This window comes from Nansenia antarctica (assembly GCF_963989245.1).
Source record: "Nansenia antarctica genome assembly, chromosome: 12".
In the NCBI taxonomy this organism is placed as follows: domain Eukaryota; kingdom Metazoa; phylum Chordata; class Actinopteri; order Argentiniformes; family Microstomatidae; genus Nansenia; species Nansenia antarctica.
The window spans coordinates 10,505,804-10,526,026 of record NC_137682.1 but is presented as its reverse complement, the minus strand read 5'-3'; the positions used below and the strand labels follow the sequence as shown (position 1 = coordinate 10,526,026).

Below are 20,223 nucleotides of genomic sequence, written 5' to 3'. Positions count from 1 at the left end.
CCTTACATGATGCTGACAGGGAGACGTCCCAATATGTCTAGGATGCAGAAGTTTGGAACGGTGTGTTATGCCTACAAACAGGATAAGAAAAAGCTAGACCCAAGGAGTGAGAAGGGCTTCTTTGTAGGGCATGACAAGAAAAGCCCAGCTTACCTGGTTTTCTATCCTGACAGTGGAAAGGTGAGGAAGCACAGACTGGTCAGATTTATGCCAAAGACGATGGGTGAGCAGCAGACACAGACTGAGATATCAATAGATGATGAGGACTGTGATGTGCCACAAAGGGCCAGCACGACTAAGCAAAGGGACGCGAGTCCAAAGACAGCTGAAGAGCATATTCCTGTGACCAGGCCCGAACAGGTGCAGACTAGGGAGAAACAGGAGTCTCCACGCTATCCTCCCAGGGAGAGGAAGAGACCTGATTATTTTGGGGACCGTGTCTATGAAGTAGGAAGTCAGGACCAGGCACAGGTAAACATTGATTACTGCTACAAAATGTTGTGTAACGTACCTTTGACCTACAGTGATGCAGTGAAGTCACCCAAGTCTAGAGAATGGGTCAGTGCTATGGACGACGAAATGCAATCATTGAGAGAGAATGGTACGTTTACTTTGACTAACTTACCCCAGGGCAAAGTTGCAGTGGGGGGTAGATGGGTGTATACAATCAAGAAAAATGCAGATGGTTCAGAAAAATACAAAGCACGCTATGTTGCAAAAGGCTACAGTCAGAGAAGGGGTGTTGACTATGAAGAGACCTTTTCTCCCACAGCCGATTTAACCAGTGTTCGAGTGTTGATGCAAAAAGCAGCACAGGAGAATTTGATTTTACATCAAATGGATGTCAAAACTGCCTATCTTCATGCACCGATAGATTGTGAGATATACATGGAACAGCCAGAGGGTTATGAGCAGACATCTGGCACAGAGACAGTGGTGTGTAATCTAGAGAAGTCACTGTATGGTCTAAAACAGTCTGGCCGAAATTGGAACCATTTATTACACGACTATCTAATGGTGAATGAGTTTGTGCAAAACCCTGCAGATCATTGTGTATATACTAAAGAAACGGAACATGAGAAAGTGATCATGATTATATGGGTCGATGATTTGGTTATTGCTGCCAGTAACGAGAATGCACTGAATGTTGTAAAAGAGATGCTCTCAAAGAAATTTCAGATGAAAGATATGGGCAAATTGACACATTTCCTGGGAATCGATTTTGAACAGTGTGATGGATGTGTAACAATGTCACAAAAGCAGTGTGTAAAGAACATGCTAGAGAGGTTTGACATGCAGAACTGTAAACCCAGATCGACGCCTTGTGAGCAGACACTCAATTACACTGAAGGAGCAGGATTAATGAGTGATGTCACTCGGTACAGAGAGGTCGTCGGTAGCCTCATCTACCTGACTATGTGTACTAGGCCAGATCTTTGTTTCATAGTGAGTAAACTGTCCCAGTATTTTACCAAACCAACCGAGGAGCATTGGGCCACTGCCAAACATGTATTGAGGTTCTTAAAGGGCACCAGTGATAAAATGTTGTGTTACAAAAGGTGTAACTCTGATTTGAGATTACAGGCTTTCAGTGATGCTGACTGGGCAGCAGATGTCACAGACCGTCGTAGCACAACAGGTTACTGTGTTAGTCTACATGAGAATGGTCCATTGGTCTCATGGAAGACCAAAAAGCAACCAACGGTGGCGTTGTCCACATGTGAGGCGGAGTACATGGCATTAGCTGCAACCACCCAAGAGTGTTTACACCTGACTCAACTGTTGACACATATGGATGCATGCAAGTATGCACCACCCATTGTCCATGAGGACAATCAGGGAACGATTGCATTAGCTAAGAACCCAGTCCGCAGACAAAGATGCAAACACATAGATATAAAGTACCATTTCATCAGGTCTACAGTACAGAATGGACAGATCTGTTTGCAATATTGTCCCACAGATCAAATGGTGGCTGATGTGTTTACCAAACCAGTAACTAAGGACAAATTGGTTAGGTTCACAAAGGTTATGTTTGGGAGAGAAACCACATCAGTGTGAGTAAGGACCAAGCGGTCAATTTTTGTTTTGGTTTTCTTGCTTTATTTTTTCAAAGTGTTATAAGAGAATACCAGTGAAAAACTGAAGACTGTTTGTAAATGATGATGATGATGTATATTCTTGTTTCACAGGAGAGGAACAATATCAGTGCCAGCTTTTGTTTGTTTGATTGATGGAATGACAGCCCCAAAGAGTGTTATGGAAATTGTAGGCTACTGATTGTTATTGATTTGTTTATTTTTCTCTCCATCTTGGTCAGGTGAGAGCAAGTGGGGGTGTTGACATGAGTGTGCTCTCCAGTCATCCCTATCCCAGTGTGAGTGGGGCATAATTGGTTGATTGACACCAGCTGTGTGACATGAATGATTGAGCCAGCTGATCCTATATATGTGACCATTCCCACAATAAACGTTGCTTCCTTGATAACATGAACCCTGTCTGACAGCGTATGATTCCTCCGTTCAGTGTGTAGTCCGATCGTTATGGTCTTAGCCAATACGCAATAACCAACGTTTAACAATTTTATTACGAGCCACTTGCATGAATTACAGTAGGCAGTGCGGCTCACATGCCTGTAATAACTCTGCATAACCAGTAGGTAATGTGCGTACGCAAGGTCAATACCCGACGTAGAGCTACGATTGTTTCCACGGTCAAATTGACTCACGATTTTTTTGTTTTGCTTGTTATAAAGAAAAGGTCTTTAATACATTGAAATGACATTAAACTAAGATAATAATATGGTTATCATACATTTTCAAATCTTTATTAATAAGTAATTACAGAAAAAGTAATTACATTTGTGAGTGTCTTCCGCATTCCCTAGAGCGAAATCAGATTTCTGTAGATGATTCGCAATGCGCCCTGGGAGGTAGGGCCAAACGGAGCCGTGGAAAGCACGCCTACCCTAAACGTGAACGTGCAAATCGGAGCCGGAGGGGTGAATTGGGATTGGCCCATAGTCTACACTTCTCAAGTTCATATCAAGCAGTCAGCAATGAGGGGGGAAAAGTTGACTAAGCAATTTACTGGATTATTTATGTTAATGCCTCTTTTCTGGCTGTGTCTTGTTCCTGGCTGCTGGTTTGCTGTCAATTAAACACATTTTGTATTCAGTCAGTTGAGAGAGACTTGGAATTTAAATTCATAAATGTGTCCATGAGTTGAAAACGCTTCCAAATGGGGTCATGGGGTTGATTGAATAAAAAATGGAAATTACCCCAACAGTACGTCTTTCTGCCAGCAGAGGGTGCCAGTCTGTTTCTCAACCCCACTGTGCCCTCATACACGAGTGAAGCTCTCACCAAGTCAGACTCTTCAAGAATAGTCTGATGGCGAACTGTTATGCAAGTGGTGCTGGGGGGAGGTTATCCATCCAGTGAATTTGACCAGTGCTGCCGATTCTATTGACGAATTGAGAAGAGTTAAGGAGGTGCTTGAAGTGGAACAGGGATTTCAACCTTCTTTTCAAACTGAAAATGTAATGCACACTGCCCCCTCTCAAATGATGGCATCGAAAACGTATGAATCTAACTACTGTATCTATTTTCATCTCGCACTTCGCAATGCGTGCAAGTCGGGTTGTGAACAGAAGGCATGGCGGAATGGACAAGGGACACATTACGGGGGTGGAGACTTGCTGACAACTTCCTGTCCCCAGTGTGCACTTTCTACGCCCACAGTATCTCATTCGATTGGGATCAGTTTACCCTCCCCCCAAATCTAAATTTACCTTAACCATGCTATCACAGTCACCTGTCTCTACCTGTCCCCACTGAGCTGGTAACCATTAAGGCAAAAATACCTCCTGACCCTCTATAAGAGGTTCAGGGCGATCCACTGCCTACTCTAGATTTCCAATGGGAGATTATTTGCTAGCGCAGTGAGAATCGCTGACCAAGCCTCTGCGTTTATAATCTCAGGTGACAATCTCAACCGGCAGCTGTTACGCTGTTACTGTGACCTAAATATTGTCTGCTGGATTCCTACTAGCCCACAAGTCCTCTCTCAACATGCCTTCTGTTCAGCTGTGGTTTAAGAATACAAGAACGCTGAAGCTTGGAGCTGTAGCTGGAATTGTTGCGAATACGTATTAGTATCATCACAACAGTCAATCACTAAGTTATCAAATATAGAGCTAATTGAAAACCATGTTTTATTTGTGATTGAAGTATAATCTGATGAGGGGATTCTGGTCTCCATGATCTAGCATGATGTAGCAATGACAATAAAGTCCATTCATTCATCTCTCCCCATCGCTCCATGATGATGAGGTATTTAGTCCAGAGTACACTATGGGCTATCCAGTCTTATTGCAAACATGAAGGGGTGCTGGCAGTGATTCTGTGGGGTGTCCGAAATATTAGTGCTATTTTCAAGGCCAGAATTTTTCAGCACACCCGGGCGATGGCACTTGACCTACTCATTGTCATGAATACACCTCTAATACCAGGCGAGACAGCGCTTCAGTGTTATCACCAGTTAATGCTTTCACAAATTACACCTGCATCTGGACTTGCGTCCAATCTGCACCGTCTGAAAATTGAGCCCTATGACAAGATAGTGAATAACATATGATGGTAGATGTACAGACCTTGCACCGTATCTGGTAGAATGTATCTTCCATTCAATTCACTTGTGCAACCTACCATTTGAAAATGTGAAATAACTTTTAAAAAAAATACAAAAAATGATGGCTTGACTTTCAAGGTTTCCCTACCATATGTATTACATGGACAAGATTTGCAAAAACAGTTTAGTTTTTATTCACCATAAACAAAACAAAAATACATTTCACATAGCTATCTCAGATATTGTGGTCTTCTCGTTATAGCATCGCTACTTAAACGCAGCAGCGTAAACATTTCTGAATGTGGACCATTTTTCGAGCAGATTGTCGGGAGAAATTGACTCTTGAAGCCGGGTACAGTGATACACACATACTGATATCTGATAATCTGGCCGATTTTGGGCCGATTTTCCCCCTTCCGACCAAGGACAGCAAACGCCCGATTATCGGATGGCTCTAAAGATTATCCTACAAGATTATCCTGTGGTGTGAGGTGTGTTAAGAGTCCATTTCTCCCGACAATCTGCTCGGAAAATGGTCGGGCCGACAATCGTAAATGTTAAACGTCTTCAATATTTTGTTTTCTAGACCGATGTCTGCTTCTCTTTTTTGCAGTGATGTGAGGTTCTTCTGAGCATTTCTCAGTAGATCTCGTGCTATTCTATCTGAAAATGTTCTTGGTCTTCCAGATCTTGCCTTGACTTCAATTGTTCCATTTATTTTCCATTTTCTGATTATGTTTCTGACAGTGGAAATGGGTAGATTGAAACGTTGTTAGAGGTTTTTTTGTAGCCTTCTCCTTGATGGTGGAAGTGAACTATCTTGATTCTGACATCCTTGGACAACTGATTAGAGGAACCCATGGTTTTTAACACCAGACACAACAGCCACAGCAGTCGGATACTTTAGAAGGCATGGAGTTCAGAATATATAGTTCAACCCTGGAATTATATTCACTTGACTTATTGAAGCCCTAATGAGTAAACCACCTTGGTCTGGGCCTTAGTAATCATCTTCTCAAAAGGTAACAGAATAATCCAAAAAGGTTCCCAAACGTTCCCAAACTTTCATTTAAAAAATTAAAAGAAAAAGAAACCTTATTTTAAAATTTGCAGAAAGGTGTCATGTTTAATTGTAGCATTTAGTGTTCAGGTTTGCTTTCAATCACTTGGAGTTTAATTGTAACATTTAAACCAGGGGTGCCCAAACATTTGCACCCCACTGTAGATGCCACTTAAGCTGTCCCAGGGGAAATTGTGTTCTCTGAAAGCCTGACGATAATCAGTGCTTTTCTCGTCGCTGGGTGTTTTCACTTGATAGTTCTTTTTTTAATCTGTTATTTTCGAATCCTTAAGTTAATGTGGAAGAGGCCCCAATTCAGGCGGCTTTGGTCTTTATCTGGATACACACATTTTGAATGTATTTAAAATTAGCACCACACTTCTCTGACCAAGCTCTACCCCAAAATCTGTTGTATCTCCTGATTGGAATACAGTTGAACATAAAGGCCAAACAACATGTTGCCTTGGCTTAGTGTTACAAATATAAATACTGCTAGATCATTGGCAATGAACAGCATGAGGAGAATATCTTAGTATTTTGGCTTAAGCCATGTCTAAGAAAATATTATTTCATGATGTTCACAGCATGTGACCTGCTTTTCATAGTTTCAGTGCAACAGAACACTGACTTCATATCATTTAGGATAGAATTCCAGTTTTCTCCCCTTACATTGAACTTTAGTATATAGCGTAACATTACAACAGTGTGTCACATTGGGATATTGCTCTTGAAATAGAAAAAAAATATATCACATTTTTCACTTCTTCGGAATGTCAAAATAGACTACCCTAGTAGAAAATAAAAAGTTCATCAAAAAACACACCTTCATTTATCCAAAAGGTATACAAAAAAATATAATTCAATAAATCATTTTGAATCTCCTTGAAAATATCTAATACAAAAAATAAGTTAACATCGAACATTTCAAGTATCATCATCCCCCTCTGTGCATTTCTGAGCTTAGCGACGTAGAGAGGAGTGTGTAATGACAAGTCTTATGCGGTACATAATGTCATCCTATGAAGTTATTTCTTCTTTCCCGAGGCCAGGTGTCTCCTGGTGGCCCCCTCCACCCTCTTTCTCTCTGCCTCCTCTGCTTTCTTCCTCTCTTCCTTCAGTTCTTTATACCTCCACTTGGGGAGCTCTAGTAGGTTCCCTCCCTCCTTACTACTGCTCTTCCTCCGTATCTTCTCAGGCTCGTAGGTGGGCGTGGGGGCCTTGATCACCCTCACCTTGGGCACCGAGAATCCGGGCCTCACACTGCTCCGCCTCGCCATGTGGAGAGGCAGGAGGCTGGTTCTCCGGGGGGACATGGCAGTGCAGGAGGCCTCCGTGCCCGGGCTCAAGTTAGAGGGTGAGCACGGGACCTGAGGCTGGACCTGCAGGCTGGCCCTCCGGTCCTGTGGAACTTTGGCCACCAGGGTCACCACGTGGGCTTTGTCGAAGAGTTTGCGGTGGTTGTCGATCCTCTCCGGGTTGAGGGTGCGGAGCTCCTTGGCACGCTGACGTCGTAGGATCTCCGGGACGGCGTAGCGCCGTTTCCCCACGCACGGCGGACTTCCAGGGCACACCTGGATCGCAATGACAACAGACGACCATGAGCAAATACAGATACTGTATACATCTACTGGTGCTTACTAGGGGTGTAACGGATCACCTAACTCACGGATCGGATCGTGTCGCGGTTTCTGAGTCACGGATCAGATCTTTTTTAAATTTTATATAAAACCTGCTTTTTCCTTGAATTCCGTAAAACCACAACTTTTATTGTGTGAAACAAAAAAACTACATTCAAGATGTCAAAACTGGTCAAATATATACAGTATATATAACATAATCTACACTCACATATTACATATTATACTGAAATACACATTCAACTTATATTATAGTGCAATAGGAGAGAGGGAGGAGGCAGTGAATCACTGGGCTCTTTAAAACAGACGAATAAATGTTTCATGCCACTTTCAACTAAATAATAAAGTGAAACGTTCCTTTAAACATGGTAAGAAAATGAAAAATGGCTACATTATCAGAAGTTGTCGAGCTGGCTTTTTCATGCCTCCCATCAACACACCAGGGTGATGTTGCGTCAAATGTGTGTCCACCCTTCTTCCATCATTGTTATAATTGACAGAGAAGCCAAAGTGCTCCCATTCATGGGATTTAAATGACGAGGGAGACTTTCAAGTTCTCCGCCGCCAATGTTACTAGCGCTCGCCATGATACCTGTTGCTGTGAATTGCCAGCTTCACGTGTAGTGAGTAAACAACAGTTAATATAATATTAAGTAATATTAGTTAAGTAAGTAACCCTATCTCTTATGAATAAGAGAATATGGATGAGACACCAAAATGGTACGCATGCGTAAAATGCCTGTGTGGGCCGCGAATACTTTAGAGATTGTTAAGTGGGCCTTGAGTCCAAAAAGGTTGGAACCGCTGCCTTAGACAATTATGTATTATGTATGTAATTACTGTATGTAACTACATAACACACACAACTACATAACAAGATAATCACACAAACAAATCCATTTAAATCTTGCATATATGCATCCTGTGATTGGATTACATATAATCTGAACAATCGGATCTGCACACATTGTTACATGTTAGACTTAATCACTAGTCATAACAAACGGATGTCCACGGACGCGATACTCCCATGATGAAACCCATGCCCTCCTCCTCCCCTGACTTTTCCTAGATGTCTGTTTTTAACTTAATAACGTTGTTACAATTTCAAAATCACACAATCGAGAATTGAAACTGACCTTACAATTATGAATGGATTACCCATTTCAACCATAATGGTTGGCACACACAGACAGAAAGACAGAAATGTTGTGTTTCCATAAAATGCCAAGTGAATTTTAAGCGACATTTTCAAAGTTCGCAAAAACGAAAATGCGAATCATGTGCGAATTATGTGTGTTTCCATTAACTGGTTTAGAGCGAATAAGCTAGGCTACGTAAAACGTAATTTCGTCAGAGGATGACGCGGTATAGGCTACGTGTCTATGTTTCGCATAGTTGTGGAATTAAACAAACAAACCAGGAGAGAAAATGGAGAGCGCAATTAGTTTCAATTTGACAGGAATTCAGGAATTTGTTTCACTTGGGAAAGTTAATTAATAATTACACGTCAGCTATCATTGGCCATGTTGCAGACTGTCCAGAGACGAAACAGTTGAGTCATGTGAGTTGAACGTTTGCTACATCAGAGTTTATTCCGCAAACCTGTTTCCGTTTAACTTTATGCGCATTAACTCTGATTCGCATAATAAGGCAAAAACTACCTCAAGCGAACGTACAACCTTTTGTGTGAATTAGAGGAAGTTTATTCTTATTAAACCGTTTCCATAAAATTCACATTTGAACACAGGTTGTTTTTTGGGGGGCTTTTTTTACAGTAGGCTATGTACAGTTACACCAATGATGTCTGTCAATGTTATATTCAATATGTAATCTCTTTAAAATACAAAATGTGATATTCTAATGATTCTTAAGTCCTGACTAAACAACCAGATCGTTGTTTTTTGCATGTTATTGGTCTAATTCAATGATTACACTATTACACTAACGTTAACCAATGGAGGTCTCCAGACGACACTCTGGGTACTTTGGTTAGTAACGAGAGCCCTTGGCTACTAGTGTTAACATGTGTCCTATATCTGTCTTCTATGTACTGTACATATTCCACAGAAATAAAGTTGAACAGTGTTCTCTGTGACCTGATTGCATTTTCCCTTTTTCCCCAACGCAACCAGAATGCAGGCTCACCATCTGATCTTTTTTTTTCTCCATTTTACACCTTCCGCGTCTTTTTATGTGGACACAACCATGATGTGGACAGTATCCGGACACAAGACACGTGTTAAGGTGTACACGGGATCGCGCACACACTCAGAACAAGACAACCACGCACATTGTAACAGAAAGGGCTAGAGGAGGACATGGAGACAGAGGGAGGACAAGGGAGAGAGGAGGAGGAGGTGAGAGAGAGAGAGAAATAGAGGAGGAAGTACATGTAGAATAGGAAGAGACAGAACTTCCGATCCATACCGTACGGCATGCCACTGCCATGAACGGGCTTCCCAGGGCGGTCGTCAGGGAGACCAGGTGATCTATGACTCCGTCGTCTTCAGGCTGGGTAACGTTGGCGATGTTAAGGGCGTTCCTCACGGTGTCAGAGATCCGCTGGAGGCAGCCGCGCGGCTGCTGGGCTTTAGCCACCAAGGCAGTGAGCTTGGGCCACTCGGGCCTGGAATACGGTTAGAACAAAGATATCATACATTCATTATTAATTAATAATAAAGCTCTGGCACAATGGCTCGCTTGATTTCATTACATCATGAAGGCCTGCATATAAGACAGCATAACATAATATCAACATCATCATGTACGGTATATGATATATTACGGATGCAACCCCTTCATTGATTTATCATTTAGCCAATTAGCAGGCCCACCACTTGTTTTCGGGGTAAAGTTGATATATCAACTATCAGGTTCATACGCATAGCTCTGGATTTGCACCTGTTTTTCCAATAACAGGGAATACGACACAAAACTGTAACCCTAATTCACTTCGATGTCTTTTGGCTGTTTCGATCGATCGATTGATATTGTTTAATCTCTTGTTTTATCTCTTATGTTTTTTTATTTCCTTTTGTGAACAAAAAAACGTTGCGATGGCATGATGACACACGTGTACCTGAATATGTCACAGATCTGGTAAGGACAGGGCCGGGAGAGGATGGCCGTCATGGCCCAGGCAGTGTCGTATCTGCCTGTGAACATGGCCCACTCCCTGGCCGTTAGCTTACGACCAAAGTCCCTCGCCTGGAGGTCAGCACCTTAGAGAGGGTAGAGGGAGGGGGAGGAAGGAGGGAGGGAGAAATAGGGAAGTGCGAGGGGAGGGGGATGAGAGGGGGGAAAATAGATGGGAGGGATGGGACGAAGGGAAGAGGGGGAGGGATGGGATGAAAAGGGAGAGGTGGAGGGAGGGAGGGAGGTGTAAACATGTGTATTTCTGTGTACGCCTGTGTATGTATGTTTGTGTTCTGGGTCTGTGTACGTGTGTGTGTCTATATCCGATATGTTTGTTTCCACATATACAGTATGTCTGCGACGTGTGTGTGTGTGTGTGTGTGTGTACCTGCCAGCATGAGAGCACGCACACACTCCATCCTGCCCTGCATGGCAGCCTTCATCACAGCCGTGAAGCCGTGGCAGTTCCTCCTCTCAATGTCTAGCCCAGCGAAGTAGTTCAACAGGTAGTTTGAGATTATGATGTGTCCTAGAGGAAGAGAAAGAGAGACATGGGGGGATGTGAACTTTCTTGAACTGTGTGTGTGTGTCTGTATCTGTAGCTGTATCTGTGTCTGTGTCTGTGTCAGTGTGCATGCCTGTGTGTGTGTGTGTGTGTGTGTGGAGAGAGAGAGAGATAGGGAGGGAGAGGGGCTGTAAACATTCTTCCATTGTGTGTGTGTGTGTGTCTGTGTGTCAGTATGAGTGTGTCGTACCTGCCTGTGCGGCAGTGATTAGGGCTGTGTTTCCCTCGTTGTCCTGCCAGTTGATGTCCAGGTGTGGACACTGAGCCAGCGCCATGACAACGTCGACGTAACCTTGGTAACACGCCACCATTAGCCCAGTCTGAGAGAGAGAGAGAGACTGTACTTAATACACACAGAGAAACAGGGAGTCCACTGTGTGTGTGTGTGTGTGTGTGTGCGTGCGTGCGTGTGCGTGCGTGTGCGCGTGCGTGTGTGTGCGTGCGTGCGTGCGTGCAAATGGTAGGTAGACCCTACTAGTTTACAACAAACCAGTGTGTTAATAGTATTTGACATTCAAATGTGTGTGTGCGTGTGCGTGTGCGTGTGCACGTTGTGCGTGTGCGTGATGTGTACACAGCCTGGAAACTCCTGTAAAAAGTCCCAATTCCCAGAACCAAAACCAAAACAAATACAGCTTTACCGCCAGTGAGCAGGGCCACGGTGGCCAGCAGGAAGCAGGGGAACACCAAGAAAGTAAGGAGGAGGAAGGGAGGGGAGAGTGAGTGAACTGGTACCAGAGATGAAGATCGATGATGATGATAATGACTGATTTAGTTTACAAAACAGTAAGACACATACACACAAGCACATGAGACGAGACATATATACCGTACACAAATATTCTGGCAGGTAATCCAGGTGCTGTATATTTCAGCTGATTTAAGGAATCGGCCGACATTGTCTACAATTCATGTCTTGATTGCCAGACCTTTTTTCAAGGGTAATATTCAGCCTCAAGATTTCAGCCCTCAACCTGATTGGTGAACAGACAATCATTCAGTGAGGGGGGGGGGGGGGGGGGCATCCTCTATCATTGCAGTTGCACAAAGCTGTGATTCTTCAGGAGCTGGGCTGGATTAACAAGCTGGATTTACAGCATACTCTACCACCTCATCTGTGAAACAAGGTGGAGGGGGTGTTATAACCCTAACCCGACAAAGAGACTTGGTCAAGAAATGGTAGCGCATAGGCCACATTCCTTTTTCTATCCTTCAGGCAGGAAGTATGAACTGTGTGTGTGTGTGTGTGGGTGTGTGGGTGCGTGTATTTGTGTGTGTGTGTGTGTGTGTGTTTGAGCAGTGATCTGTGCGTGTGTGCCCGCGCGTGTGTACGTGTGTGTGTGTGTGTGTGTGTGTGTATGTGAGCATTTATGTGTGTGAGTTTGTGTAAGTGAGTGTATGTGACCAAATTACACCTGGGGAATTAGAGGTGTGAACTCACTGACTTGTCAGTTAACACTAATTGATCAAGACTGTGTAGAAGGTAGGAGGTTAGTTTGTAAATCTGGTGTGAGGCTTAATGAAAGGTGACAAGTCAGAGCCCATGGGTCAACAATGTACAAAAAAAATCTACTAAGAACTTAGAAAACATGCTAGCGCTCAAGTAAGTCCAGGAGGGCGTCAATAGACATGGCTGCTGTAGAACGAAGTGATGTCATATCACTTTTGGGTGATGGTTGAGACCGACCACAACTACAACTGGAACACGTATCACATTTTTGTCGTTGTTGAAAATAATAATGATGCAATCATGATACCGTGAACCACGGTTAAACCGTAAACCACGGTTTAATTTGGGGACGGTTTAGAGGTTTCAAAAAATCGATATTGCCCAACCCTACACCACACAGACACACAGACACACGCACGCACACAATCTTGCACACTGTACATTGTGCTACTACTGCAGGCAGACAGAGGCTAAAATAAGCTGCAGACACTCACAGCTCAGCAGTGCTAGAACAATTAGGGAGAGAGGAGATTCCAGGGAAAGCATGTGTGTGTGTGTGTGTGTGTGTGTGTGTGTGTGTGTGTGTGTGTGTGTGTGTGTGTGTGTGTAAGTGATTAAGTGTGGAAAAACCTGGAATTCAGGATCATTGGCTGTGTTCATTGGTGCTGGTGGTGGGATGTGTTGTGGCCCTTTGCACATTTTCCGTTTTGTCGTCGTGTGTTGTCTCTTTCTGCTTTCTGTCTGTCTGTATCGGCTGTCTGTCTATCTGTATGTGTCTGTGTTTACATGTATGTGTCTGTGTTTGAGTATGTTTCTTTGTTTGAGCATATGTGTCTGTGTTTAAGTATATGCGTCTGTGTTTGAGCATAATGTGTCTGCGTTTGCGCGTATGTGTCTGTGTTTGAACATATGTGTCTATGTTTGAGTGTATGTGTCTGTGTTTAAGTATGTATGTGTCTGTCTTTGAGCGTATATGTCTGTGTTTGAGTATGTGTCTGTCTTTGAGCGTATATGTCTGTGTTTGAGTATATGTGTCTGTGTTTGCATGTGTCTGTGTTTGAGTATATGTGTCTGTGTTTGAGTATATGTGTCTGTGTTTGAGTATATGTGTCTGTGTTTGAGTATATGTGTCTGTGTTTGAGTATATGTGTCTGTGTTTGAGTATATGTGTCTGTGTTTGCTGTCTATGCCCCACCTTTCTGTGGAGGAAAGAGATGAGGTTGCACGGACACGTTACACGGATACACGGATCCGTGAGTCCATGTATGCCTATCTGTGTGTGTGTGTGTCTCTGTGAGTTAACTGGGTCAGTGGAAGAGAGGGACTGTTGCTGTTGTCCACACACACCACACACACATGCTCATACACTATTTTCCCACAGTAGCAAAAGTGCCAGAAAAGTTGTACATGTTGATAGATATATTAATAAGGCTGCAAACTGACAGTGTTTCAGTTTAAGAATGTCCTTAAATTTGAGGTGCAAATCCCTTTAAAAGAAGAAGAAGTTCAGATGACTTTTGATTGGATTGTGGTCATTTCAACAACAGAGTTGCAGGTTTTTTCGCTTCATGGGTCAAGCCATGACTTATGACAGATAGCGTGAATCCATCTTCAGTTGTTGTTTGTTTTTAGGTATTTTTGGGGGGGAGATAAAATCTTATCCTCAGGAAATGAAATGCATGTTCAATTGGATTTAAATCTGAAAATGGTCGCCAGACCCGGATATGGCCGAGGCACACAGGGAGCGGCATATTGAGCGGCCGCTCCAGAGGGCGGTATAGGACTATTTCCGGACAAGGATCCGTCGCGCAACAGCGCCCCCGGGGTGCCGGAATAACGGTGCTGGGCTCGAGGAGCCAGTCAGCTAGTCTGCCTGGCGATCTCCTCTGGGGCTGCCGGCCACGGGGTCGTGCGGCGGATCCTACGCAATAGGCAGGGGATAATTGGATGCTAGGTTGGGTTCAATTGGATACCAAATTGGGTGAAAAAGGGATAAAATCTGAAAAACAAATTTAAATTGGGGTGACAGTCTCTCGGGACTTGAAGTGGGGGCCCCACATCAACGCCCTCACAAAAAAGGCCCAGAAGAGACTGTTTTTCCTGAGGCAGCTCAGGAAATTCCACCTTCCTAAGACCACGCTGGTGAACTTCTACACGGCCATCATTGAGTCCATCGTCACCTCCGCCATCATCATCTGGTTCCCCGCTGCAGCGGCCAAGGACAAGGCCAAGCTGCAGCGGGTGATACGCTCGGCGGAGAGGGTGATTGGCTGCCCTTTGCCCCCCCTAGAGGCCCTGTTTAAAAGTAGGGCTTTGGGGAGGGCCAGGAAGATCATGGCTGACCCCGCACACCCAGGACACGGTCTCTTCGCCCCGCTCCCCTCAGGCAGGAGGGTGCGGTCCATAAATACCGTGAAGGTCCGACATACCAACAGCTTTTTCCCCACAGCCATCCGGCTCCTAAATGCCGCTGCCCCCCCCCCCTGACCTGACCCCTATCTATCTACCCTCCCTCCACCCCCACCCAAAGAGCTTTGCACTGTCTGGATATGAACACTTGAACACTTGAATCTCTGCACTTTATATTTATATTAATTATGACTCTTGCACTTTGATGTTGGTTTGCACTGTCTTGTCCTGTCTTGCACCTGTCCTTCTGTAAACCGTGCTCCATGGTACCAAACCAAATTCCTAACATGTTTACATGTCATGGCAATAAAAGTCTTCTGATTCTGATTCTGATTCTCTGATAAAAAAAGAAATAATAATCTGAAAATGGATTTGGCCAGTTAAGAACTTTGCCACTTTTTATCCTGAAAAACTCCCTAGTCGCTAAGGCAGTATGATTGAGGTCATTGTCTGGGGTCAAGAGGCATTTGTTTGTACACTGAATGTTTCTGTACACTTCAGGATACATTCTGCTGCTGCCGTCAGCAGTTACGTCATCAATTAAGACAAGTTAGCCGATTCAAGTGGCAGCTATAAATGGTAAATGGACTGACTTATATAGCGCCTTTATCCAAAGCGCTTGACAACGGCCTCTCATTCACCCATCCACACATTCACACACCAATGGCGGCAAGCTACCATGCAAGGCGCTGGCCCGCTCACTGGGAGCAATTTGGGGTTCAGTGTTTTTCCCAAGGACACTTCGACATGTGGCCAGCCGGGGCTCGAACCGCCGATCTGCCAACCTTGCGATCATTAGACTAACCCTTTTAGCCAATGGAGGTTTAAAATGGACGATTTAAATTGCCTGCTGCTGGCCGGTGCGAAATGCATTCTGGGGAAAAGACGGCGAAGCCTGTGCTTTAAAAAAAAATAAAAAATAAGTCAAGTGTGAACACGGCCTAAAGCTCTATTCTTTTCGCGAACCTGCTCGAACACTTTCCACCAGCAGTGCTGAAAAATGCGCTTAGAATAAATAAATAAAAACAGCTCTAAAAATACTTTTGGTTCGTAAACAAAACAAATTCTACTATGTATGGGAAACACTGCCAACACTCACCCGAGTACAAAGCGAGTACAACTACAAAACATTTATTTGTTGAGGAAACAATCTGCAGATTTCTGCTGGCCCAACAGACTCTGTGGCTGCGTCCCAATAGTCTGTCTTCTATTCCTTGTCTCTGCTCTCTCCGCTTCCTTCTCAAAACATATTGGAGGAGAAGATCTAAGGTTCCTCCCTTATGCATTCACCGCCAATACTTTTGGGGGGAAGAAACAGGAACAGGAAGTGTTGTACGTGTGTGTAAGTTAATTGCCAGACAAACACTAGGCGAGATACAGAACTCTATGATGAGATAAACACAAGCTCTTCCAACTTACAGAGGATGTGTGTGCACGGCACGCACACACACACACTCTTCCAACTGAGGACATGCACACAAACAACACACACTTCTCTAAGCAGTCACATACTAACACTGTAACTCCAAAGATGTTTTTTCGAGATAAAAATGAGCTGTGATGAGCGTGTGTTGTACGTGTGTGTAAGTTAATTGCCAGACAAACACTAGGCGAGATACAGAACTCTATGATGAGAAAAACACAAGCTCTTCCAACTTACAGAGGACATGTGTGCACGGCACGCACACACACACACACACGCACATTCTTCCAACTGAGGACATGCACACACACAACACACACTTCTCTAAGCAGTCACATACTAACGCTGTAACTCCAAAGATGTTTTCTCTAGATAAAAATGAGCTGTGATCAGCATTCGGAAAATGAGAACCAGACACAAAGCCACACACACAAACACTGGAAGTGTTGATGGGGAATGCGACGAGGACCAGGCTCTGAGCCAGCTAGGGAGAGACATTCTGTCGGAATCATGGTATTCCGATGATGTAATTCCCTGTCCTTCTCCCCCGAGGCCAGATGGTGACCTCATCATTGATTACAGTACACAGAGGACCGCATGAACCGAGTACAGTTCAGACTGATACAGGCCTTTTACTGTCACAGTCACACAGACAAATGGACTTAGTATAGTGAACAACCATTACCTCAGACCTGAAGACTTTAGCCCTAGAGGCTAACATTGTGTGGCATACATCTTGTGGCATGCCGGAGACATTAACAGCAGAATGTATGTAGCCTACTGTAAGCTTATTTTGGCTTTTTGTATTGGCTTTAGCTTGTTTTTGGCCTTTTGATTTAGCTTTAGCTTATTTTGATTTAGTTCAGATGATAACATAGTCTTGTTAAGAGACCAGGGTTCGAATCTTGCAAGAGTGTCAGAGTGTCTATTCCATAGAAGGCCAACCGATTGGTTGGGGTATATCTTCTTTGGTGAAAATGCAAAGCCTTGTGGTTTGCAACATGGTTTTGTGTATTTATTTGGTGTTTTGAAAAGGCTTGGTGAGGGTGATACCCATGATGAAGATGACCGAAGAGTACCGTTAAGTGGTCTTGGGTTGTCCAGTGGTCTAGCCGACAGTGCACACGTATGTCGACATGGATTAGAATCCGGGCCCATGCTGACATCCCCTCTTCCCTTCCTCCCCTTACTTCCTGTCTTTCTCTGCTGTCTCTGTCCTACACAAACTGAAACAATATAGTGGGACTGCCCCACTCCCAAAAAAAATCACCTTTAAAAAAATCAAGTTACCGAGAAATATGACTCCTATAGCGAGAACTAGAAACGAGAAATGAGTCACATTTGGGAATGCCAGGTCATATATGTACAGTTAGCAGTGGAGAGTAGGTTCATATAGCACTTCAGTGAATATGCAGAGCAGACGCATGCCTTGAGCACTCTCTCTCTCTCTCTCTCTCTCTCTCTCTCTCTCTCTCTCTCTCTCTCTCTCTCTCTCTCTGTCCACACTGACTCACTCACAGAAAAATCTATCCGCAAACAGAAACACGCACGCACACACGCACACACACACACACACACGCACACACACACGCACACAGGATTGGTTGTTCTGTTGACTGTGAGAGACTCAGTGTATTCCCCTGCTGTAATTACGACTAGCAGAACTTGGGACTACCCTCTTCAGACTCATAAACCCTAGGCAAGGCCATTCAGCACACGCGTGCGTACACACACACACACACACACACACACAGTAAAGGGAAAAAAAGACCCAGTGAAGTAACATTTCTAATGTTCATTAGAACATTATTTCAAATTCATATTATGAAATGTTCAATTTCCTATAATAAAACATAACATACTGTAAGAAAGTGATGCAAATGCATGTCCATGTTTAAACCTTACCATGGAGCAGGAAACAAGCAGTACACAACCTTGCAGTGTTCACAACGACCTCCCAGGTAGAGGTTTTGGGGACAGACACTCAATGTGTCCCATGTCCCCACCCTTCTCCTATGTAGCCTACTTGTGCCCTTACCCAACGTGGATTTATTAAATAAGAATACATGGGTTAAAGAGCCCATACTTAAACCAATGTCATGGCTTTTAAATCAACGAGGGGAAGTGCACGAGTGCATACTTCAAGAGACGGGGGGAGTAAAGTCAACTCTCTTTCCCCAAATCCCAACCATAACCATTCATGGAGAAAACGCCAAAGTGACGCAATATCAGTGTCAAGAGACAACGCAATCTCACTCCATGGCAACAGACCTCGGACCACTGATCTCTGGAGATCATTGCCTGAGACCTTTAACTTTCTTATACAGTACCTATAACGTATGTGCAAATTACATTTTACATGAATAGGCTACAGCATGCATGTCCATATGTTAATCATGTAACCCTAACACTATCTACGAAAATGCTCATCATTTTCTAAACAGTTGCATGAGGTTTAACCTGTGCTGTTATGACGGACACACACACACACAGTTGAGCGCCTGTTTGGAGTTCTTTGGTGCGTAATTGCGCACAGGTGAGGTGAGTCTGCACCCACCTGTATCCAAAGAAGGGCAGTGCCAAACGACCCAAATGAAACAGACTGCAACTACTGGATGAGTTGGAACAGAGAAGTTATGACATGCATTTTGAAGTTGAACGCCAAACTGTGAGCTTAGAATGATAAGGTTCTATCTCCGTTTAGGGTAGTTCAGAGATATTGAGCGTCAACGTTTTTACATTCCATTATGTTCTGTGAGATGGAACCTTTGTATTTTATGAATTACTAACTCAAAAATGTCAGCATTTTTAAAATAACACCACACAGGCATTATTTATTAATAAACACCTAATGGATCAGATTATGTAAAAAAATAAAATAAAATAAAAAAGACAAAAATGGAGATCATAGAACCAATTCTAACGTCACGAAACGTTATGGCTTATATTATACCTACCCTGTTATTTTTATCGGTCTCTCTCACATCCTCCTCTCTCACGCCTTGTCTGATCATGATCCGCACGATGGCGGCGTTGTTGGTGCAGCACGCCTGGAACAAGGACAGGGGTTCGGGGCTCTCCGGGGACGGTGTCCGGTGCTCCGAGTCCACGAACGGTCCACTGTCCGGCGGGTAGAAGGAGTCGTCCGAGGCGATGCTCCTGGTGTCGGGCAGCTCCGAGAACTCGTCGTATTCTTCAAATTCATCCACGTCTTCCTCCTCCGATTCGCAATAGCCCAGGTACCCATCGTCCGAGGAGTCCGGTTCCTCGGCGATGGCAGGGTGGACCTGCGATGTTCCCCCCCCGCCTTTGGGACTCTGTTGGGACAGTTTGACCCGGAGCACAGAGGAGCCCCCTCCTCCATCCCTGTCGTCCGTTATCAGCACCATCTAACGGTTAACCCCCTAGGTTAATATCCTGGGGGGGGAATAAGAACGGCGGCTGTGGGGCGAGGGGAACTGTCTTGAACTCTTTTGTCCAACATCAACCCCTGCCTTTGAGTGCCACTCAAATATATAAAACCTCGAAAAGGATACCCTATCTATGTTAACTTTTTCGGTTAGGGTTAGGGTTCGGTCAAACTAGCCTATTATTACTCCAAGCAAGCAACGGCATGTTGCACCCCTGGTGATATTTCCAGTCCCGCATCCGCTCCGTGAGAAGTAGTAACGCTCCTGGGAACCGAGTCGATTTAGTTCATCTCAACCGGGACAATGATAGGAGGACCCGTCCCATGGAGCGACATTGAACTGTCACAAATTCCCCCTTTTACCTACCAAAAACTCGCCAACTCTTGTAACGCTATCGCCGAATTTAAAATCAAGTTTTTCCTCCCGTTTGGGACATCATAGGCTACATCCAGAAGTTCAAGTATTATACAGTATTCCCACACGCAGTAGAGAAACGTGT

The 20,223-nt window shown here is 44.1% G+C and overlaps 1 protein-coding gene across 1 annotated transcript; it reads right to left on the bottom strand.

The window, feature by feature from the left end:
• Positions 1-6,717: 6,717 nt before the first annotated feature.
• Positions 6,718-19,703, bottom strand: LOC308168429 (ankyrin repeat domain-containing protein 33B-like; the record flags this gene model as incomplete). Its single annotated transcript, XM_080543016.1, has 6 exons — positions 6,718-7,263; positions 9,760-9,958; positions 10,412-10,553; positions 10,856-10,996; positions 11,223-11,352; positions 19,272-19,703. 6 exons carry the CDS (start codon positions 19,701-19,703, stop codon positions 6,718-6,720), a joined length of 1,590 nt encoding a protein of 529 aa, XP_080399142.1.
• Positions 19,704-20,223: the final 520 nt, after the last annotated feature.